This window comes from Lontra canadensis, unplaced genomic scaffold (genome assembly GCF_010015895.1).
Source record: "Lontra canadensis isolate GAN:19392208 unplaced genomic scaffold, GSC_riverotter_1.0 scaffold9, whole genome shotgun sequence".
Lineage (NCBI taxonomy): Eukaryota > Metazoa > Chordata > Mammalia > Carnivora > Mustelidae > Lontra > Lontra canadensis.
The window spans coordinates 25,489,795-25,514,453 of record NW_022631003.1 but is presented as its reverse complement, the minus strand read 5'-3'; the positions used below and the strand labels follow the sequence as shown (position 1 = coordinate 25,514,453).

General features: G+C 35.3%; 1 protein-coding gene across 15 annotated transcripts in view; it reads right to left on the bottom strand.

Moving 5' to 3' along the window:
* Positions 1–24,659, bottom strand: part of PLEKHA5 (pleckstrin homology domain containing A5) — a 229,737-nt gene that overhangs the window by 19,394 nt on the left and 185,684 nt on the right. For 4 of the 15 annotated variants that reach the window (XM_032855099.1, XM_032855100.1, XM_032855102.1 and 1 more), the window contains 8 exons: positions 18,415–18,477; positions 17,036–17,116; positions 16,752–16,901; positions 8,722–8,823; positions 4,785–4,896; positions 3,624–3,670; positions 2,644–2,832; positions 1,715–1,832 (listed from right to left, as the gene is read on the bottom strand). In XM_032855099.1, the coding sequence (XP_032710990.1) occupies positions 1,715–1,832; positions 2,644–2,832; positions 3,624–3,670; positions 4,785–4,896; positions 8,722–8,823; positions 16,752–16,901; positions 17,036–17,116; positions 18,415–18,477 (862 nt within the window). Of the gene's footprint in view, positions 1–1,714; positions 1,833–2,643; positions 2,833–3,623; positions 3,671–4,784; positions 4,897–8,721; positions 8,824–16,751; positions 16,902–17,035; positions 17,117–18,414; positions 18,478–18,989; positions 19,026–24,156; positions 24,306–24,659 lie in introns of those variants that run through there. The other 11 variants (XM_032855096.1, XM_032855097.1, XM_032855106.1 and 8 more) reach the window with 6 other exon arrangements.

Here is a 24,659-nt window from a genome sequence, read left to right as displayed (position 1 = left end):
CTATTCTGGAAAACAGCATGGAGGTTCTTCAAAAAATTAAAAATAGAATTACCCTATGACCTAGCAATTGCACTACTATCCAAAGGATACAAATGTAGTGATCTGAAGGGGTACCTGCACCCCAATGTTTATAGCAGCAATGCCCACAACAGCCAAACTATGGAAAGAGTCCAGATTGCCATGGACAAATGAATGGATAAAGAAGATGTTTTGTGTGTGTGTTTGTGTGTGTGTGTGTGTACTTGCAATGGACTATTACTCAGCCATAAAAAAAAAAAGAAAAAAAAAAAGAAATATTACCATTTGCAACAACATGGATAGAACTAGAGGGTATTACGGTGAGCAAAATAAGTCAATCAGAAAAAGACAGTTATATGATCTTACTCATGTGGAAATTAAAGAAAACAGAGGATCATAGGGGGAAGAGAGGAAAAAATAAGATGAAATCAGAGAGGGAGACAAACCATAAGAGACTCTTAATCACAGGAAACAAACTGAGGGTTGCTGGAGGGGAGAGGGTGGGGGATGGGGCAACTGGGTGATGGACATTAAGGAGGGCATGTGATGTAATAAGCACAGTATTACATGAGACTGATGAATCACTGACCTCCACCTCTGAAACTAATAATAGATTATATGTTAATTAACTGACTTTAAAGCAAACAAACCACAATCCAAACAAGACTCAATCATTGCACTGTATTTGGCCTTTTCTATCTTTTTATTCTTGACTACAGCCCCCTCTGTCCTTTTTCTTTACAACCCTAAAGAATTATCAGTATTTAAAAAAAAAAAAAAAAAAAATCAGGGGTGCCAGCCTGGGTTAGTTGGAATAGTGTGCAAATCTTGACCTTAGGGTTGAACTCCCATGTTGTGTGTAGAGATTACTAAAAATAATTATATAAATAAGCTTAAAAAAGTCAGAGTACACCCAATAAGAGTACTATGTTATGGAATTTGTTTATTTACTTTTTTTTGGTTAAATAAACTCTATACCCAATGTGGGGCTCCAACTCATGACCCTAAGATCAAGAGTCACATGCTCTACCAAAGGAGCCAGTAGGGTGCCCCTTGGCCCTTAATCTTTTTGTACAATTGTGAGTAAGTTTGGTTTTGAAGAAAACCAAAATGTCCCTACCCCAAAATCTCAGGAAATGGAAAGCTTTTTAAAAGTCTGGAATGTATGGGGGCACCTGGGTGGCTCAGTGGGTTAAAGCCTCTGCCTTTAGCTCAGGTCATGATCTCAGGGTCCTGGGATCGAGCCCCGAGTCGGGCTCTCTGCTCTGCGGGGAGCCTGCTTCCTCCTCTCTCTCTGCCTGCCTCTCTGCCTACTTGTGATCTCTGTCTGTCAAATAAATAAATAAAATCTTAAAAAAAAAAAGTCTGGAATGTACTTATTTCTCAGTTAAAACCTAACCTGGACTGATATGACGCTTTTTAGTCTTTATTCCTCTTTAGGTGAATATTCCAGAAATATTAATTTATTTCAGAAGGGGATGTGGCCTCCTGCCTAGCTGAGATGATGTGTAATGTATGGTTTATGGGTCATGTTACCTTCCTAATACCTGAAACTTCTGAATTCAGAAGCTCATCGGATTCCAAAGGTTTCAGATTAGGGATTGTGGACTTATATATGTACTGGGCCAACACTGATTTTATTATTGTTAAAATGTCTAGAAAACACAGGAGATAGAACGTATCTCCAAATGCTGACCTTTTACGGAAGTTTCTATTTCTGAAACAGGTTCTGATTTTTCTTCTCCATTAGATTCATCAACTTCTGCCACTGTTGTTAACTCAGGTTCACTCTTGTAGAGTCTATAATCTGGACCCTTGAAAGGAACATGTGCAATTTCAAAACAAAAAACAAAAAACAAAAAACTGGTACAAGTTTCTTTTATAATGTTTACCTCTAAAGCCTTAAATCAAACCCTGAAAATTAAAAGCCTCTGTCAGCTATCTTGGGTACAGGCACAACCGATATATAACAAAAAAATATCTGAAATATGTTTAACCAGCAAAAGTTTCAGTTTCCAAGTTAAGAATATTCTGATTAGGGACAAAGTCATTAGAGCATTTTTATCACAGCACATCTGAAGTCTGAAAATAATTACATCATATTAATTCAATTAGCCCTATTCCTTATCCCTTTCATTCTCTTTTGGCTTACCACATTTTACATTTATTTGTTTAACCCCAAACCTCTTATTTCCAGCTTCCATGGGTAACATCTCTCCTTGGCAATGTCCACATCCTCTGATAATTTTCCTAGGTGGAAGTGCCCATATCCTAACCCTTTTATCATTCCTAGCAGCAATCTTTTTTCATTCTCACTTCTTTCTGATCCAAAGATATTTTGCCTCTAATATCCTGAAATGGTATTATTAACCACTTTACAAAAACATTTATTAAAAATACGAAATTATGAAATATTAAAATTGTAAAAAAATAAAAAAAAAAGAGAATGGTAGAACCAAAACAGGAAAAACACAAATGATAACTATATATAAACAAACAGATAGAAAAAACATTGGCTAAAAGTGGGGTTATGATAAAAAAAAAAAACACGTTTGAGTGTAAAATAAATTAACTTTAAAAATCAGGTATATGATTGATTATTCTGTGGCTACTGAAGCCACTTACACAGTGAGATCCATTTCTTGGATATCCTTGAACTTGATGAATCTTCTTTTCTTCAGGCAGATGGACTGGGCCCCTGCTATAACAGAGCAAGGAGCTGCTATCACTGGGCAGAGGGGGGATTATGGGAGGCTGCTCTGTAAAGTCATAGGACCGAGGAAGTGGAGGACGAGGTGGGACTACTTCCTCTTCCTAAAGATTGTAGAATAGTCACCTTATTTAGATAAGCACATTGAATTAAGTATATCTAAATTCTTTGCAATGGTAAGTTAACTTAAATTCACTTTAAGGTAATTAAAGGGATACTGCCAAGCCAAAAGTCTCATATTGAACAGTAAGATAAAAAATGCAAAGTATGATAGCCAGTAACTGGATCTTAAATCTGGCCTTATCTAATTTTTTTTTCCCGTAACACACAGGTTAGCTTTCATCTGAAGCTTAGCATCAAAACAGATGTATGAAACTACTGTTATTTCACTTTAAAAATAGAAGAAAATAATTAATTTAAAAATTTTACTATTTTTTTTGTAATTTTAATAGACCAAATAAACATTTCTTTCTGATTGGTTTTAATACAAAATTCAAGACCACGGATGCTTTCCATCAGGTTGACAGTATCTCTTTGTAGTTGTAATTTCTCTAATGGTATGCATGACACACAGCCAACTTATCCATCAATCATCCTACAAATTTTATGAAGAATAAGAAACAATGATAAATATTCAAATATATTAGAAAAAGTATGACAATGTTAAAGTTCTAACACAGATGAAAAGTAGTGATTCCATTTTTTTTTTTTTTTTGCATTAAGGGAAGAAAAACCACATTTGTTAGAAGTATCAAATTACTGAATTAGAGAAATTTCAAGATTAAAACAATACCTTAAATATATTTAGGAAACATTTTTGTTATGAAGAGAAGACAAATTCTAATTCATGTGTTATACATTTAAAATAATTTAGAGACGGACAATCCAAACTTACCTCATTTTTGTACTTAACTGTTGAGAAAGGCTTTGACCCTGCCATACCTGTTAAAAAAAATTATAAAATATTAACTACTTATACGAAACAATTTAAATCTACAAAAAAAGAAATCATTTCATTTCACTTATTTTATTTTTAAAGACTTCATTTTTAAGTAATCTCTACACCCAAAGGGGGGCTTGAACTCATAACCCTGAGGTCAAGAGTCACATGCTCCTTTGACTGTGCTAGCCAGGCGCCCCCATTTCATTTATTTGAAATGAAGCCTTCAGTTTCTAATCCCTTTTTTTATTAATGTTTTCAGAATTTGAAACCAATTACATTTAAAAATACAAATTGAAATACAAATTAAAATATATGTTTAAATAAGAGTACCAGGAAATAGGTTTTCTGAAGCACTACTGATAGAAGCATAATTCAGTACAATTTTTTAGGAGGGCAATGTGGCTGTGACTATCAAAATGAAAGATGTGTGCTCATTTCCAGCTTCTTGTGATACATAAGAACTAGCATGTGCATTTAGTTATATATACAATAACACACATACACACACTAATATATACAATTACAGCATGGTTTATGACAGAAAATAACAAACAAACCCCAAACCTGGAAACAACCTACATGTCCAACAACAGAGAAATGGATACATTAGAGTCCATCTATACAATGGATTCTTACACAGTTATTATTGCACTGTACTGTTCAGGAGCCAAAACCAATTGCTGAAAAATAAGTATACAATGATTCCATTTTTTGTTATGGGGGAAAAATTCATAAAAGCAAAACGTTATGTGTGTGTATAATTATACACAAAAAACAGTAATTTTTGTTGTGAACTTTTGCTTTTTTGTTTTATAAATGTGTGTACTGGTTCAATGTTACATGAGTGCCTGTTTTCTGATGCCAAAAATCCATTCAAATAACAAAAAGAAATCCAATTCTATGTGTCATTCCATTTACTCACTTTTTGTTTGCTTATTTATTTAAAAAGTTTACTTATTTACTGTAGAATAATCTCTACATCCAACACGGGGCTTGAACTCACAACCCCAAGATCAAGAGTTGCAAAGCTGTTCTGCCTGAGTCAGCCAGGTGCCTCGTGTCATTCCACTCAGACATCAGATTATGGTCAATTACTGCGAAAAGCTGATTCACCTGTTTCTGTGGTGCCTCTTTGCTGTTTGTGTTTACTCAGTCCTTCCATGACATCCTGAATTCTCCAAAGTTCTTTCTGAATCTGTGCACGCTGAATTCCTGCTGATTCAGTCTTTCAGGAAAAAGAACCCATATATAGGGGGAAAAAAAAGTTGTAAATTCCACTAATTACATATTTTAAAAAGTGAGAATTGCAGTGGATCAAATTTTGAGAATATTTAGTATGATCTGTTTGACTCTCCCAAATTTTGCAACATCTGTGGCCTTTGATGAAACAGAGAGAGAAAAAATTCAATTTCTCAGACTTAAGTGCACTATTTCACATCTCTTCAATAAGCTTTGCCTTGCATTACTGCTGGTCACAAGGGACTGAAAAATAGAAAACAGAACAAAATAGAAACTCACAAAACTCAAGTTAAAAAAAAATTTTAAGGGAGAAGAAAAAAGAAATGGGAAGTATTCTAATTTCCTAAGTTCTAGAAAATGAGATCATATTGGTTTTGACAAGATTCTAATAGAACTTTGACTTACTGATAGTTTGGATAACAAGAAATATCATTTTTTGGAATACAAATTTATTTAAAAAAGGGGGGGGGCAATGAAGTACAAAACTGTCACATTGACCAGAAAAATTTTTTTCACTGAGTATCAGTTTTTGACAACTGAAGATACTAGAATACAGTCAATACAGCTAAAGTCCTCTGAGGGGTGAAAACACGCTTTTAAAGTCTATAAACATATAGACTATGCCACGCTGCTTCAAAAAGGCACTATGTAACCTTAGTTATCCAGTTTTCCAAGCCACAGGGCTGGAAGCATCAAAATAAAAGAAGGAAGTATTCACACAAGACCCAAACACAATAACAAGCCAGTGATGTGAATACTGACACAGACTTCTAGGGAGTGAATTTCAATGATAAAAATCAGATATATGCACATGTATATAGGATACATATTATTTTTGCAATAATTAAAAAATTTATGTAAGTTTTACCTATCTGGAAGGTGTACAATGAAAATCTCATTTTTTATTATTTTGCATTTTTCTGATTCCTGGTGACTTTTAACAATATTCAAACACTTGTTAGCGATTTGTTCTACTTTCTATAGGTTAACTAGTCATGTTCTCTGTCCACTTTCCTAACGTATTGCTTCTCCAAGTCAAAAAGAAATTTCCTTGCAGATCAGAATAGTCTTGTTGAATTTTAGTGGTCAACAATACTTCTTGCCAACATGCCATCTTTTAAGTTTGTTTATGTTGCCCTCACTGTTTGCTTATTTACTTAATTTATTATTGTTTTTTTTGTTTGTTTGTTTGTTTTTAAAAGATTTTATTTATTTATTTGACAGAGAGAGATCACAAGTAGGCAGAGAGGCAGGCAGAGAGAGAGAGGGAAGCAGGCTCTCTGCCGAGCAAAGAGCCTGATGCGGGGCTCGATCCCAGGATCTAGAGATCATGACCTGAGCTGAAGGCAGAGGCTTAACCCACTGAGCCACCCAGGTGCCCCTTATTATTGTTTTTAAAGGAAGGTCCACGCTCAATGTGGCGCTTGAACTCACAACCTCTAGATTAAGTCACCTGCTCTACCGACTGAGCCAGCCAGATGCCCCATTTATTTATTTAATAAACACAGTTTATTTTATGTGCCTGATACTATTCTAACTGATTCAAGAATATCAACATATTTAGTCATTACAATACTGATAGAGGTAGGCACTATTATTTTTATTTTACAGTTGTGAATCCTAAAGTGCAGAGTCATTATGTAACTGGTCTATGTGCAGTGCTAAATCTCATAGAGTGGGCCTTCTAGTTCTTTCTTTCTTTCTTTTTTTTTTTTTTAAAGATTTTATTTATTTATTTGACACACAGAGAGAGAGATATCACAAGTAGGCAGTGAGGCAGGCAGGAGAGGGGAAGCAGGCTCCCTGGCAAGCAGAGAGCCCGATGTGGGGCTTGATTCCAGGACCCTGAGACCATGACCCGAGCCAAAGGCAGATGCTTAAACCACTGAGCCACCCAGGTGCCTCTAGTTCTTTATTTTTTCAAAATAATAACTACTGTGGCCTTCATATACCTTTAAAACATTAGTATCATTTTGCTAATTTTTTCAAAGAATTCTGGAGGAAATCTGGTCGAACAGAATTTGAGTTTATACAAAGAATTTTCATTGAGAGAATGTTAAATCAGGCCATCCACGGACAAGGGTTACCAATTCCACTTCTCTATTTATTCAAGTCTTATGCCCTATAATGTAGATGTTACATTTTCAGGATGAATGTTTTTGTTAAGTTAAATCAGGTAAACTGCTGTGGCCTAAGAGCTAAAAATGAATTTTCACAACTTTAATATCTGCTCTTTCACAGAAAGTTTGCTCACCCCTGGGTTATTTCTTAGATATTTCAGTTTTTTTTTTTTTCTTTTTCTTTCCCTACTGTAGTTAGTATTAACCCTACTGCTCAATATAGAAGTCACAGCCACATGTGGTTCCTTAAATTTAGAGAACTAAAATGAAATAGAATTTAAAATTCAGTTTCTTGGGGCACCTGGGTGGCTCAGTGGGTTAAGCCTCTGCCTTTGGCTCAGGTCATGATCTCAGGGTCCTGGGATCGAGCCCCACATCAGGCTTTCTGCTCAGTGGGGAGCCTGTTTCCCCCTCTCTCTCTGCCTGCCTCTCTGCCTACTTGTGATCTCTCTGTCAAATAAATAAATTAAAAAAAAAAAACTTAAAAAAAAATTCAGTTTCTTGTCACACTGGCAACATTTCAAGTTCCCAACAGTAGCATGTAGCCAGTGGCTACTATACTGGACAGCACAGATGGAGGACAGCTGGTTTTCTAAGAGTCAAATTTATTAACCTTTAGTCCTTGTATTGACTTGTCTGTTGGTTCAGAAAGTTTCCAATGCAGATGGCTAAATTTATATAGTCAAAAGCATGAAGTGACTTGTCTGTTGGTTCAGAAAGTTTCCAATGCAGATGGCTAAATTTATATAGTCACAAGCATGAAGTGACTTTTACTTTATTTTTATCATTTATGTTTATTGAACATTTATTATCTCCCTTTCTCAGGGGAACACTTTAAGACAGCTATATTACTGTTTATATTTTAAGACAAGAAAATTAACCCGTGGAACTTGATTCCAGATGTGACTATTTACAAAACTAGATTCTTTATGCTAAGCAGTGCTGCATCTTTCACACCATATCAAAAGTCAACAGGCTAAAATAGTTTGATAAAAAAAGAGGCATTTAATATAGAATGCATTAGAATAAGTTTTTAATATTTTATTTTATTTATTTATTTTTAAAAGATCTTATTTATTTATTTGACAGAGAGACATCACAAGTAGGCAGAGAGGCAGGCAGTGAGAGAGAGGAGGAAGCAGGATCCCTGCCAAGCAGAGAGCCCGATGTGGGGCTTGATCCCAGGACCCCGGGATCATGACCTGAGCGGAAGGCAGAGGCTTTAACCCACTGCGCCACCCAGGTGCCCCTTATTATTTTATTTTTAAGTAATCTCTATAGCCAACATGGGGATCAAATTCACAACCCCAAGATCAAGCGTTGCACACTGTACTGACTCAGGAGGCCAGGAGCCCTGGATTAGAACAAATCTTATAAAAAGAAAAATTACCCTTTATTTGGTAAATCCATTTAATTCAATACTTCAATGCTAACTTCAATATAGGCAGGCAGGAGCAAAAACATGACACAGATCATACCATGTGCCAAAAGAAAAAAGGACTTTTAAACAAGGAGAAATGGGCTACTTTGTGGGATAGTAAGATTCCTATCATTGGAAGTATTTAAACTCAGATCTGAGGGGGCCAATAAGGTAAAAAATATTAAGGGCATGCACGAATCGAACAAGGTGGATTGTATAGTACCAGTCAAAACCAGTTGAGACAATGCAAAAAAACCATTCACTTCTGTACCTGAACTTCACCAAGACGATCTAGTTGTTCTTGCATCTGGTTCCTGGTAACAGTTACATCATATTCTAACTTGTCATATTCTCTCCATGCTCGCTCCAGTTCCTAAAAATCAAACAGCACTAATTAATGGGAAAAATGTGCTTTTATATGGTTATCACTGCAATTACAAGCTTTCCAGGTTTTAGAAAATTGCATAGTTTGTAATGGGCAAAATAAAAACTTTTATAATTCATTTTTCCTTTTCTTGTAATTCATGGGAAATGTCAGTTTAACACCACCAATAGTCTTGGGAAAAGGAAAGAGGGTATGGAGTATGGAGGAAAGATTAATGATCTTAACAGTCTGTTTCTAACGGTTCTCTTTTAAAGAGTTATTTTACTTTTGGGGCACCTGGGTGGATCAGTTGGTTAAGCAACTGCCTTTGGCTCAGGTCACAATCTCAGGTTCCTGGGCTGGAGCCCCAACTTGGGCTCCCTGTTTAGTGGGAAGTCTGCTTCTCCCCACCCCTTGTGCTTTCTCTCTCCCTCAAATAAGTAAATCTTAAAAAAAAAAGGTTATTTTACTTTGTATATTGTGCAACTAGATTAAAATTATTTTTAAAAACTCGGCAACGAAAAATTACTCAAGGCACATACTTTTTTTTTTTTTTAAGATTTTATTTATTTATTTGACAGAGATCACAAGTAGGCAGAGAGGCAGACGGGGACGGGGTGGCGGGGGGTAGCAGGCTCCCCGCTGAGCAGAAAGCGCGATGTGGGTCTCCATACCAGGACCCTGAGATTGTGACCTGAACCGAAGGCAGAGGCTTAACCCACTGAGCCACCCAGGTGCCCCATCAAGCCACATACTTTCAAAAATTAAAATGAGTGTTAGAATTTGGCCATTTGGGATAATTGCTTTTTGAATCTAAGATGTCTCCTTAAGCAGGTTTTATAATGAATTACATTTTTTATTTTTTAATTTTTTTAATTTTTTATTTTTTTATTTTTTTTAAAGATTTTATTTATTTATTTGATAGACAGAGATCACAAGTAGACGGAGAGGCAGGCAGAGAGAGAGAGAGAGGGAAGCAGGCTTCTTGCTGAGCAGAGAGCCCGATGTGGGACTCGATCCCAGGACCCTGAGATCATGACCTGAGCCGAAGGCAGCGGCTTAACCCACTGAGCCACCCAGGCGCCCATGAATTACATTTTTTAAAAAGTAGAGATAAACCGCTGGAAGTTTATCATCTCTATATTGTATAGGTAATTTAGGGAATCTATTTAACTGGTTTCACAATTAATAAAACTTTTAAAAGGCAAAGTGATAAAGGACTAAAGAGTTGTATCTCCTCTATATTGTGTAACTATTAGTCTTCCCACTTGGCTCCAGCAAACTTTTACCTGAATAAGGACACTGATCTTCTTATTTACTTTTTTATCTGCAGACCCAATGGCAGCCCGACAGTTAAGTAAGATGGCATTGCCAGCCTAACACCTAACAAAAAGACACTGTCCAAAGGCTACAGAAGCATCTAAATGTAAGAACATTTTATAGGAAGGTAAGAATCCGTGTCTTTTTTATCCTAAAAGTATAGGAAACATACACTGTAGAGCCAGAAATTATTTTAATGGTGAAGAAACACAATATACTCTCAAGTTTTCTAGCCTCCCAAGTCCTGCCTCTGCACTGTAACATTTGGCCGGAGTCCCATCTTGCTGCTGGGCTTACCTACTTCTCCTTCACCTCTGGGCTCCTCAAACATGATTATGGCTGGGCAGAACAAAAACCAAAAGAGGAGAGCAAGCAAAGGGGCAGCACTGGCTTAACACCAGCTTCTCCCAATACCTGCCTGAGCATTTCATTAATGAACCTCCAAGTACCATGCTGAAAATCTTTAGATATGACCTGTTTTTCGTTTTTTTTTTTTTTTTTTGGTCAAGAAGATAATATACAGTACGATAAGGCAATTAAAAGGGGTAATGACTTCTAAACATACAATTATCTTAAAATCACAGGCATTAAGTTAGGAAATAGTGCTTTTGATAGAAACATGGAAAGTTTCATGCTATATACAGTTAAGAGAATAAATGAAATCTTCCAATCTACAACCATAGCAATGATTCTCACAATGTTAAAAGGAGCCAAAGAACATATACTGTATAATTATACATGATTTATATATAAGTAACTTCGAAAGTTCAAAAGTAAGCAAAAAGCTTACTTTTTTTACATAGTTTAAGTCAGGTAGTGGTCTGCTAGGGAAGTAGTCACTGGGAGGGGAATTTCTGGCATGCTAGTAAAATTCAGTGCCTTGATATGGGTATCAGTCATATTTGTGCACTTATCAGTCATATTTTTACACTTAAATTGGGTGCTTTTCTGAGAATATGTTAACTCTAACAAAGATAAAAAAAATATGTGTGTACATGTGTACAATTGTTACAGAGGTGACAGAAGATTTTAAAAAAATTGACTCAGTCTAACTTTAGGATGTGGAACAAGTAAAATGAGGACTTCAATATCTAGCAGTAGAGCTATACTGAATACATATTATGATCTTTATTAAGATAGTAATAGGACTAATAATTCATTTCTAAGTTTTTAATGTAGGAAGACCTATCCTTTCTTTTCTTTTTTTTTTTTTTTTTTAGATTTTAAGTAATTTCTCTACACCCAACGTGGGGCTCAAACTTACAACCCCAAGGATCAAGAGTTGGATGCCCTAATGACAGAGTTAGCCAAGCACCCCTCCTTTTCTTGTTCAATATCAATGGCAATTCAGAACAAAATATAGTCATGAGAACAGTTACACAATATGTTACACACACATAAATGCGTAATCTGTATTTCTAATCTTTAACTTGTCTCTGTAGTTTCTCTTCTAATCTCTGAAATAAAAACTATATTCCATCTCAAAGAAAGTGGCTATTATTTTTTGTATAAATTTTATATGTAATAAATTTATATACTTATAAATGTAGAAAAGCTAGAATACAGGGAAAGAAAAAGAAAAAAAAAACCTATTATTGTAGTACACTTTTGTTAGCAATTTTGTGGATTTTTTTTTGCTTTCTCAGACACACACAATGGAAATTTACAAATATACACAAAAGTAGGACCCACTCTAAATACAACATGGCCACTCTGGTTTCATCTATAGTACTCCCATTCTTTGATACTACAGTACTTCTATTCCATCTTTGTGGAATTATTTTAAGGCAAATACCAAGCATCATATAATTTCATCTATAAATACTTCAGTAGGTATTTCTTTCTTTTTTTTTTTTTTAAAAGACTGTATTTATTTGAGAGATAGAGGGAGTGACAGAGAGAGGGAGAAGCAGACTCCCCACTAGCAGGGAGCCCAACGGGGGCTTGATTCTAGGATCCCAGGATCACCTGAGCCCAAGGCAGATACTTAACTGACTGAGCCACCCAGGGAACTCTCAGAATGTATTTCTTAAGAAAAGAAACTTAAAATGAAAAACAACATGGAAATTCTTGCTTTAAAAATCATTAATATTTATTCATTAAAAAAGCTTTTTAAAGGATTTTATTTATTTTAGAGAGTGTGTGTGTGTGTGAGAGAGAGAGAGAGAGAGAGAGGGAGTGCATGAGCAGCAGGAGAGGAACAAGCAGACTCCCCACTGTGTGGGGAGCCCAGAGTGGGGCTTGATCCCAGAATCCCGAGATCATGCTAGTCAGACACTTAACTGACAGAGACACCCAGGCGCCCCTTCCTTAAGTATTGTAAAAAATGATTACCCCTATCCTCCTCTCTATGCCCTTGTTACTTATATGGGGATGAGGCTGCGTTACCCGACCTGCAGAATTTCTCCTACTCTACATTTTGCTAATTGAATTCCTGCAGTATTCCTTACATGCTCCTCTGTTTCCTTTTATTTTCTATAAACTTGTAGTTACATACTGAGGCTTGTCGAGATGCAGATTTGATTTTCTGGTAAAAAATACCTCACAACTGTTGCTGGGTACTTTCTACGGCAGCACGTCAGGAGGTGTATGACGGCGGACTATCTCTTTTGGGGGGATGTTGTGTTGTAATTATAAAATAACCACGTGATTTAAAAATTATCTTGGGGCATCTGGGTGGTCCAGTTGGTTGAGTGTCTGACTCTTGGTTTTGGTTCCAGTCATGATCTCATCTATCATGAGATCCAGCCCTGCATGAGGCTCAGAGCTCAGCAGGGAGTGGGCTTGAACGTTCCCACCGCCTCTCCTTCCGCTCATACATGTGCTCACTCTTTAATAAATATATCTTAAAAAAAAAAAAAACCAACTATCTTAAAATCTTTCAAAACAGATTCCATGGCAATTCATGAATATTCATGAAAGGACTACAAAAAAATGACACTATTGTAACCATGATTCTCAGAAGCTCTTTATTACATAGAGGATGAATGGGTATATGAAGATATTTAATGGGCAAGCTTTTCCCCAAGGCATTTTGTTTGTCCTGATTCCCTGTCCCTTTTAAGTTTATAACCCTAGGCTCTAGTATATTCACTGGAGTCTAAAATCTTTTACTTGTGGTCCTCCTAGCTACAATCCAACTTAGACCACACATCAGTTTAATGTAAGTCTATACATACAACCTACTCACTGTAACCCTGGGTAATCCCTCTGACTCAGTTTTCTGTTTATAACATAGTAATAATAGTACCCACGCTAAGGAGTTATGGAGACTAAGCACATGTACAGTACTTAGAATCTGGCACCCAGTAACTGCTCCAAGAAATATTCCTGATTTTTGTTATTATTTGGTATTTTGGTATTATTTTGCTGTGGATTTTAAATATATAAGCGAATTACTACCATGACTCAGGATGAATGGGAGGCCTTGATACCTGTTTTATGATTTCTGAAATTCCAATTCTGGATTTTTGAGTAAGATCATTTAAATTTGATTTCAAGTTCCATAAAGTACATGTTATGTGACCATACAGATATTGAAATGGAGTAGAAAGCAGAGAAACCTAAGAAAAAGTCCTTGATTTAGGTGTTGATTCTGTTCCTTACTAATTATGTCACCAACACAAGTAATTTAGCCTCCACCAACCTCAGTTTTTTCATCTGTGCAGTGAAAATAATAAATATGAAAATAAATGGAGATAGTAATTATATTTTGCACAGGATTTTCTTAAAGATCAAACCAGATAACATATGTGAAAAACATATATATTTTACATATATATTTTGCTGCCATTTAGATGAGTCACAAATTATCTGTTTCCTTGAATTGCTGGGTAGAGTAAGAGAAGCCCCCATTGAGCTGATAAAGCCTAAGAATATTTCTCTTACATACAGACATGAGGCCTAATATAAATTCTAAGAGAGGTAACTGTAGCAGACGTGACAGCGCTTCACACTATAACCCCTTTGCCCACCTAATTTCAAGGGATTGTGGTACCAGTGTCTCATGCCAAGCCAGCTAAGGCAGTTTGGAAGTGTGGGTGAATTAAGGGCACTGGGGCAACTTCAACCAATGAGTGAGAGAGAGCCTCCCAGCCTTCAGTAGAAAATTCGGGGCTATCTACTCATTTCCTCAGAGAGTCCCCAGTTGCATACAGTGGGAACCAGCTTTGTAGGGAAACTTTCACTGGTTTTTCTCCCTTCCTGTCTCATTCTCCACATACCCTCCTTTCTGCATCCTGGAATCATCTCCTAAATAAACAATCTTAGTCCAGTTCATGTTAGGTTCTGCTTTCAGAAAAGACCCCAAACTAAGACAATGACACACTGAAAAATTTCAAGCGTAACCGACTGTTATTACAACCTTTCTCACTAATCAGGCTTAGGTAAAAAGAAGTAGAAACAAGGTGAGAACACAGAGGCACTATGTGCTTAAAGCAGGTATGCTTATTGGATGGGGCTCACAGAGACGAGATATAGTATCAACAATTAAATAAAACATAATGGGGATACTGCTTTACATGTCTGCCTTGTGTTAATCCTAATTTTATAAACCTAAATGGCTAACCTGGTGAGGAGAAGATGTTCTTAGAATCAAAGCTCTGCTCTATGGAAGTGTTATGTTATACCTCTTGCATCTTCTCAAACTCATGACTTGGATTTGAACAAATGACCTCAACCAACAGTGAAAGAATCAGAGGAATCCTCTGGGATTCTGCTAGCATAAATGTAATTCAGTTTTAAGTTTAACCAGCATCTGCTGAGTGTTAACCATATGCTGTAAGGCTTGAGCTACAAATATGAACAAGTTTACAAAGGCAAAAGTTGTACAGTTTGTATTCTACGTAGTAAGACATGTCTTAGAAGAACACATTGAGTTTGTAATGACCAATGAATAACACTGAAGGCAAAGAAAAGAAACCTGGAAAGTGATTTCATTGGTAACAACAAGAAAATGGGATATTCAAACAGGATTAATTTCTACTAGAACATTTTTAAGCCTACTGACCAAATTTAAGTTACTAAACCCATTTGGTAAGGGAAAAGATAACAGTTCAGTTGAACACTATACATCCTGAGAATTTTCTAAAACAGATACCAAGTCATGAAATAGTACCCAACTACATTTTGATTCGACTCAGGTTGCCATAGGGATACTGAACTTTTCATTAGCTTGGCAGTGACAGTGTAGCCCCATTTTCCCTTTCTAATGTCATATTCCTAATCCTCTATTCCAGTCAGTTACGTTCTTTTTTTGTTTCTCTAAACATGTCTCTCATATTCTCATTTCTTTGTTGTGGTTCGAGGCATTTTATCCTGTGGACTACCCTTTACTGCCCCTTCCTATCCAAATCCTACCGACCATTGGTGAACTAAGTGACTACGTCCTTGTAGACATTTCAGGTGCCTATATTTTCTTTGTGACTCTATTAGAGAAATCTATGTAGATTTAAGTCTTCAGGATTATGCTCAGAAGATAGGAGTTTTGATTCTAGGCACAGCATTTATTAGCTTTTAACACTGGGTAAGTCATTCGGTTCAATCATCACCTTTTTTTTTTTTTTGAAAGGCTGAGTGAACATGGAGCCCAACACAAATCTTGAACTCACAACTCTGAGATCAGGACATGAGCTGAAATCAAGAGTCGGACACATAACTGACTGAGCCACCCTGGTGCCCCTCAATCATCAAATTTTTAATGCATATCCTACAGTACTGGATGCTAGAGTGACAAAGATAAATGAGATAGGGTTCTGATTTCAAGGAGACCACAACTGAAAGGATATTAAATTCTTAAAATATGAACAACACAGTATAATTAAGAGAATCAAATGAAATGATGGAAATATCCAACCTGAAATCACACTGCAACCATGAAATGATGTCAATGGCTTCCTAGTGAAATGGTTAAATGAATCGAATTACCACCTTCTCAAACTTATTCTAATTCCCCTAAAATCCATGAAATAGTTCATTAAAAAAGAAAAAAAAAAGATTTTATTTATTTATTTATTTTTGAAAGGTTTTAATTTATTTGACACAGAGACAGAGTACAAGTAGGCAGAGCAGCAGGGAGAGGGAGGGAGAAGCAGGCTCTCAGCTGAGCAGAGAGCCCGATGCGGGGCTTGATTCCAGGACTCTGGGATCATGACCTGAGCCAAAGGCAATGGCTTAACCAACTGAGCCACCCGGGTGCCCCTTTAAGATTTTATTTTCAAGTAATCTCTATACCCAACACGGGGCTTGAACTCACAACCCCAAGATCAAGAGTCACATGCTCTACCAACTGAGCCTGGCTGGTGTCCTGAAATACTTATTTTCTTAATGCAATAAATGTTAACATATTTACTAAGTTTTCATTTGAATAATACATAGAGTATTTATCTCCTTTACAAAACAACTATCTCACAAGGAAAAGAATGCTTACCATAAGAGAAATAATTGTATTTATTTTGCATCAGAAAACAAATGCCCCTTAATTTTTATTAGTTGATAACAAATTAATTTCTCATTATAGAAAAGAACTAAAGACCGTGAAATTACATAGAAACAAATAGAAAAAAGGAAAAAAAAGTGTACAGTATCTCAGTGACTCTTCTAGAAAAACTGCTACTTACAGCAGTGGCTCGGGAGAGTTCTCTGCATGTACTGAGCAGTCCGTTTTGTAGGTCGTCCCTCTGCAGCACCACGGTCTGAATGGCTGCTGGGTTATCTGCATTCATTTCTATCTCTTGGCTGGCTGATAGCAAAGCTTGCTCAAGCGTGTACTATTATAATAAAAATAATTACACTTAATGTTCTGCATCATTGAATTAATTCTTTTTACTTTCGTTTTATCAGTGCCCTGATAAGAAGCATAAAAAGTAACAGCAATTGTATATAATAAATAGGGTTGTCCTACTTTCTCCTTGTGGAGTTGCTGAAGTTTCTCTTCCAGGGCATGTACCACTTTATCTTGTTCACACAACCGGCTTAACTTGGCCTAGGTTTTAAGAGAAAATCTGTTGTTAGCAATTTTTTAATTTTTCCTGTGGCTGTAGGTAGTCCTGTAACTCAAGGTAGGTGTGACAAGAAAACACATTGAAGATAGCCATAGAATACCTAATGAGGTCAATCTTTTATTTCAATCAGTAACATAAAAAGTAGCTTTTATTTTATTTACTAATTTCTAAAAAGATTTTATTTATTTGTGAGAGAGAAAGACAGGGATAGTGACAAAGAGCACAAGTGGGGAGGTGAGAGAGCAGCAGCCCACCTCCCCCCCCTGCCAAGCAGGGAGCCTGACATGGGGCTCCATCCAGTTGGTTAGGTGGATGAGCCAAATGAGCCCACCCAGGAGCCCCCAAATTAGCTTTTAAAGATACAGTGCTTAATAAACATGAATATAAAGTGAAAAAGCATTTCAACCATACTGTTTAATCTATGTAATTTGAGATATTGTTAGTAATCAAGCAATCTCATATAACTTTAAATTATTTCAGGGTGGTTTTACCTCCTTAATGAAAATATCAACTGGATTCTGTTTTTATATTTTAAAAATTATGCTCTTATGTTTTGAAAATATAAGCAAAAGATTGCTTCTAATTTCAATAATACAAATATAAATTTGCTAAATGGAGAAAAAAATCATTTTCAATAGTTTGTTTGAAATTTTTGGTATTACCCCAATTTCTTAATTATAAAAGAATCAGCGGATACTCCATGAAAATTTCAATACTACAGTAAACCATGTAAATATGCCCTAAACTTGACTGCATAATAAGTAGGCGAGAAACTGGAGACTTCACTTTCTTTGCTGTGTATCTCTTAAAGTAACCACCTATCTTTGTTAGATGACAAACTCAAGCTATACCAAATACAATATACTGAAATGAGAAGATAAAATGCTGTAAGCCAACCAATCTAAAATACAATAAAAATAAGACTAAATTTTAAAAAGGAAGTAGTGACAGAACTTTCAGAGGCTGATACTTTCTCTAGAAGACTGACAATTTTACTTTGTCTCCAGTCCTCCATACTTTCTGTGATTAGAAATGTCTTTTACTTTCCTTTAAGTGATTCTTAGTCTGCTCAACTGTTAATTATGGGGGGAGGGGTTGTTACAGAACAGAGGAATGATGATTTAATTTAACCCAAGTGTAAAAGAAGAAAATGCTACTTTATTTGATGTCATTTTAGAGGGCAAGGGAGGAAGAGGAAGTTTTTGTCATGCTTATTTCCAGTGTTTTGGCAGAGAATATAACAGAGTACTGACAAGATACATAGTATACTGACACTTACATCGATATCTACTTCTTCAGGTCTGTATTTATATAACGTTCCTCTACATTCATCTTGTGACAGCTATAGGAAAAAAGGTCAGGGAGCAAGTTTAAAAATAATATTAAAAAATATTTAGCCTATAGTTAACATTTTAGATTTATATAACAATAACAAAAATGGGATTTTAATGATTCTTATACTTTAAGAAGTTTAATTCAAACACAGATCATTACAAAAGTAGAAAAATATTTAACAGTGATACAATATGCAAGATACATAAAATGGTGTTAACTTAAAGCTTGTCAAACAAAATAATAAGTTGGTAAAACAAAATTATACAGCACCTTACATTTTCCATTTGTAAGACACACATTATTTTAGTAAAAAAATTGACAAAATACAATCATAGCAACTGTACTGAATCAAATATTCAAACCAGGCATATTTCAGCAGTCAAAACCATCCTTCACGGTATACACATAATCACACAACTGTGTATGTGTACACTCAAATGCCAACACATCTCAGTACAACTTTATTAACAAAACCTTTAACATACTGTATACATATACATAATATAGAAACACACATACACAATATAAACTTATCTTGCTCTTCTGTCTTAAGAACTAAAAGATAATGGGGAAAAAGGATGGATTTAATTGAAAAGAGGAAACTCATTCAAAACCTCATAAAACTGAAAGCCTATGTTGTAAACTATGGATAATCAAATTTCATAAAAAGTTTATATGTGTTCATTGACATCATTTATCTTATGGTACTGTAAGAAATTACTGTTCAATGCATTTAAACATCCTTTCTTCGGCTTCTTCCCAATATCTTTTGGTCAAACAAATCTTCATTTCTGCTTGTGTTAATCAAGATTTCAAAAGCCATCCCCGTCAGTTATAGCACAGGTAACATCATAGCCTCTGCAGGCAATATTTCACGCTCTTTTGTCTTTTGACTTTATATTGACTGCTAAGACAGTTACAAAAACATAGCAGGAAAAATTTACTTGGGCTCATTGCGTGTTTACTAAATGGCACACTTTTTCTCAAAGTGGGGATGGGAGTAATGTATCCCCACTATATTCTAGATTGGAAAGTTAAACTTCATGTAAACACATATAAATGAATAAAAATGATAAAAAATGTTATAACTATATATGACCACTCTAAAAATACTGCTTGCCAGTTACATCTTCAAAAGGAGGCATAATTTAAACAGCAGGTAACTTTGAATTGATCTAGAAATGTGGGTATCAGGAGGTTAAAAATGTAAGCATTACAAACATACAGTAAGAAATCCTGGATTTATATGTTTCATTTCAAGACATTACTTTCACATCCTCATGCAAATGTATCTTTGACTATTTAAGGGTATGCAGTGATTAAACAAAACTTTCATAGAAATGAGTTATCACATGAAAAATGAATTTAATGACAAAAGTCAGAATACTTGCACACTATTTTAAAATAAAGATCATTGAATATGTCCTAAAGTGTCAATAGTCATTCTCAATTAAAGCACCTAGAAAATAATTTGTACTCTTTTCTGGAAAAAAAAAAAAAAGTGATGAAAAGTTTTAAAATGCTCAGAGTCATGATAAAAAATTAAGATAAGGCCAAAATTCAATTTTCTCATTTATAAGAAATTAGAGATGTAAAGCCTTTAGCTTCTAAATGTCCAAATACACTTAATATTTAAAGTTAAATGCAAAACAGCTTTACTAAACCATGGAATGTAAAATTTGGATGTAACTAGTGAATAGTGCTATACCTAGATTAAAATATGAATTCTATCCTATATCCCAGAGTCAACAGAAAAATGACTAGGATTTTAAAATGGAAATTTAGCAATATGTAATATAAATTTAGGGTATTAGTATACTATTTTTTTTTAGAGATTTTATTTATTTACTTGTCAGAGAGAGCGAGAGCGAGCGCGAGCGCACAAGCAGGGGGAGCAGCAGGCAGGGCAGGCAGAGGGAGAAGCAGGCTTGCCGCCCAGCAACGAATCCCATGCGGAACTCTATCACAGGACACTGGGATCATGACCTGAGTCGAAGGCAGCGGCTTAACCAACTGAGCCACCCAGGCATCCCTTAGTATACTGTTTTTATTTAGGAAATCTGACTGCATATTCATTTTTACATCGGTTGGCAAATTAGTAAAAAAATGTGTATTGTGTTATCATTTAGGAGTGATAGATCCTTTTTTTTTTTTTTTAAAGATTTTATTTATTTATTTGACAGAGAGAGATCACAAGTAGGCAGAGAGGCAGGCAGAAAGAGAGGAAGGGAAGCAGGCTCCCTGCTGAGCAGAGAGCCCGATGTGGGACTCGATTCCAGGACCCTGAGATGACGACCTGAGCTGAAGGCAGCGACCTAACCCACTGAGCCACCCAGGCGCCCAGGAGTGATAGATCCTTATAGCCATATAAATATATTGAACAATAAGTTAGATTTATTTCACTGTTTCTGTTTTTAGGACCACTAAAAAATTTATTTAAACTTTTTATCAAATTATTCAATAAAAATATTCATTATTAGACACTAACAAAATCTTAAAATAATCAGCCTTGCACGATATATTGCTTTCAACTATCAGAAGAAAAGAATAAGGAAACAAGATTATTCTTTAAATAATTAACTTTTAAGCATGGCCTATTTTTCATTACTGATAATAATTACTGAGGCTCTTCTTCTTTTTTTTTTTGTAAAGATTTTATTTTATTTATTTGACAGACAGAGATCACAAGTAGGCAGAGAGGCTCAATCCCAGGACCCTGAGACCATGACCTGAGCTGACGGCAGAGGCTTAACCCACTGAGCCCCTCAGGTGCCCCTACTGAGGCTCTTCTTAAGATGGGTATAGATTACTTAAAAAATTTCTATCTAGAATTGAAGAAGTTTGTTTACTTACTCATCATTATGAAAATCCTACTAATAAGAAAAAAGGTAATTTCATGAATATTCTCACTAAGTTCTGCATAAGAATCATGTTTCATGGCAACACTTTTCATCATTTTTCAAACTCATCTCTAGCAAAAGAAAAAAAATTCTGGGTTTGAATACCTTTTTCTGAAGTACCTCACGACACTAGAAAAGCAAATAAAAATGGGCTATGTAGAATTTTGAAAGGCTGAGGCATGCTCAAGCTTCAATTTGAGAAGTGTATTATACAAACTTTATTACTGACATATATACATGAGAATATGTGCTATATTTAGAAAGAGCTTCTTCATAATAAAATATCTAACAATACTTAAAAACATGGGGCTGGCATTAAATTACTTTTGTTAATAAAAATCTAACTTTCTACAGTATCCTTTTAAAATATACATTATGTATGTATTTTAAAATTCATAAATATGTATATAAACCCCAAAAAAGGGCTTTGGGGAAGTATCTGATAAAATTAGACATTTTATGAGGACTCAAAAAATGCTCACAGGACCGTTAGTATTTGCTAAAATTAGCTGTACCTTTAAAAACAAGTATTTATTATTATTTTATAAAAACTCTAGTTCAAAAATGTAATTGTGAAAGATGGTAGAATGATTATTAAATGTAGAGGAATCTTTCAACACAATGTGCACTGATTTAGCATTTGTTTTGATTCAGCTTTAGGTCCTTTTTATATTACCAATTCTAAAAAAATTCCCACACAGGTAATTTTTCTGATGTCCCCTTTTTTCCAAGAATATGCAAACATAAAGGTTCTCCTGCGAGAAACCCCAATGGCTATGATTCAGAGTAACAGATCATAAAACATGATATCGCTACTGTATTTTCAGTTGTATTTCAGGAACCTATAACACAGCACTGTGATGCAATGTCAGAGAAGCACATTGTAAGAGTGTACAATATAGACTTCCATGAAGATTTCCTTTGGATAAGAACATAGTAATGGAAATCTGAAGAAAAAAATAAGATCTAATTTCAATTGATGCAAATTAATAAACAGGGTTTAGGAAGTGTGTCTGAAGGTCACCGTTATCCACCAGTGGCGTCCTGTAACAATTAAGTACTTTATTAATGGCTGATTTTTAAAAAAAGGACTGCCTGAAGACACCTCAACTATATAGGACTGAGAGCCAACAGGGATTATTTTGTGGTGATCTGTGGCCTATCTCATGCCCACGAATGGGTGCTGATGTTAGCCATTCAGATCTCTTTGTACAATTTTAGTTTTTTTTTTTCAAGTGTTCATATACTTAATAAGGAAAGATAATAACGAGGAAATATATTTATATAAATCTATAGTTCTGGTCAGTGACACCAGTATGTTAGACTGCTCTCAGACACTGCCACACTTTGGGAGAATTCCAGTTAGAACTTTTAGTGCAACTAGGTAATTTCAATCAGCAATGACCTCTGCATCATCAATCCTGATTACTGATCAATATAAAAAAGAAAAGCCAATCCAAACCAAACTGAAAACCCAGGCTATTATTCTTACTGAAAATATAACCTATTATAGCAACATGCCTTTGATCTCTTGTCATTTAGCATTATATAAAATGATAAAGTGACAGCTTCAGTCACCACTGAGAAAGGTATCAATTCCAGAACAAGGGCTAAAGGTTCTCAGCAGTGGCATTTTGGAATGAAGTGTCAAGGTTCTCCAATCTGGTTACTTTAAAAATACACAGATTTCATTTTCCTTTGAAAAGTAAAGCTGTTTAACTTTAAATATTTAACACTTCATTTCTTTATTGATAGAAAGCTTTGTTCAGAAATAAGAGTCCCCTCGCAGTTCTACCAATCGCTGTACGGCTGCCATCAGTGATGCTGATCCCAAGAGGACTAAAGCAAAGGCCAGAGGCCTGGAAAGCCAGAGAGTTCAAGGTGCTTTTGTTTTACTAGGTGCTTTCTTGTATTTTAATCAAAACACATTCATTTTTCATGTTAGTTAATTTTTCTTCTTCTGTATGAGTTTTAAAGTATTGTAACAGGTCATAGGCCACAGTAATTTGAAGGTGTTGAAGTGGAAGAAGCTGATGTTGCAAAACACACAGCTAAGAACATTTAGACCATGAAATACAAAAAACAAAACAAAAACACCTGGATAGGAATGTATAAAATGACTTCTTTTGCAGATCTGCAGATTATGAAGGTCCTAAATTAAAGCCAGCCAGCTCCATGGCATCTATTTTGAGTTAGGGAAAAGAATGACGTAAGATGATGTATATGATAGCACAAAAATGACAGGTAAGAATACAGGGAGAAGATATTCCCAGTATTTCAAGAAGTAGCTCTCTTTAGGTCTTACTATACCACAGTATAGAAACTAGATTTCAATAACTCCCATACAAATATTATCTATTCCTAAGAGTGGGGTGGGGTAGGGTGGGATGGGGGCTGTCCCTAAAAGGAAAAAAAAGATTTTTTAAAACTTTTCCCTAGAAATCAGTTCTAATGCTTTTAGAGTTAACCGAAATTAATGGCAATCTAGTAAAAATTTTGCAAATGTACTGCAGACCTCCAAGTACATATCAATCAAATACTCTGCACAAAAACTTCAGGAAAATGGCACACTTAATATTCAACAGCAAAATGTTCAGCAAAGCCATGCTAAGAATACTGCAGCATCTTAAAAAGCATGGATGAATTGCATTTTTCCAAATAGACAGAAACAAAAAAATGAAATAAGAAAACACTAATGTTATGAGTAACTCTGGGGATAAACCAAAACTGTCACTGAGGGATTTTGCAGATGATAAAGCAGTATCATTCACTGTCCGAGACCTTACTTGCTGGTACAGTTGGGGTCTTAGCGCCGAGTTCTCAATCATTGTGTGAACCATGGTGATAATAGGTTCATTTTCTTTCATCTATTTCAAATCAGGAGGAGCATACAGCAAACATCAGTTTACAGCACAGCTAGATTTGAAAGACGACACTGTAAATATAGCCTCTACTTTAATATCTTCCTAATAGTGCAGTTGTTTACATTTTACCCCAAGGTTGTACAGATTTTAACTTATATAAACCATTTCAAGCAAGTATTAAATGCTGTAAAATACTTCCCAGGTTAAAGAAAAGCTTACTAATTGCAATATTGCTGCAACTAGGTTTTACTTTATAAATATAATGAATATAGTGGATGAATATTCTTACATATACTAGGACAGATGATAAAGCATCATGCCTTATTCAAAGAATAAACTACAGGATGAAAACCTACTTAAAAGGAGAAAACAGTATCATTTAATTGATTACTTATTTAGTAAAAAAGCTTAAAACAATACTCAGT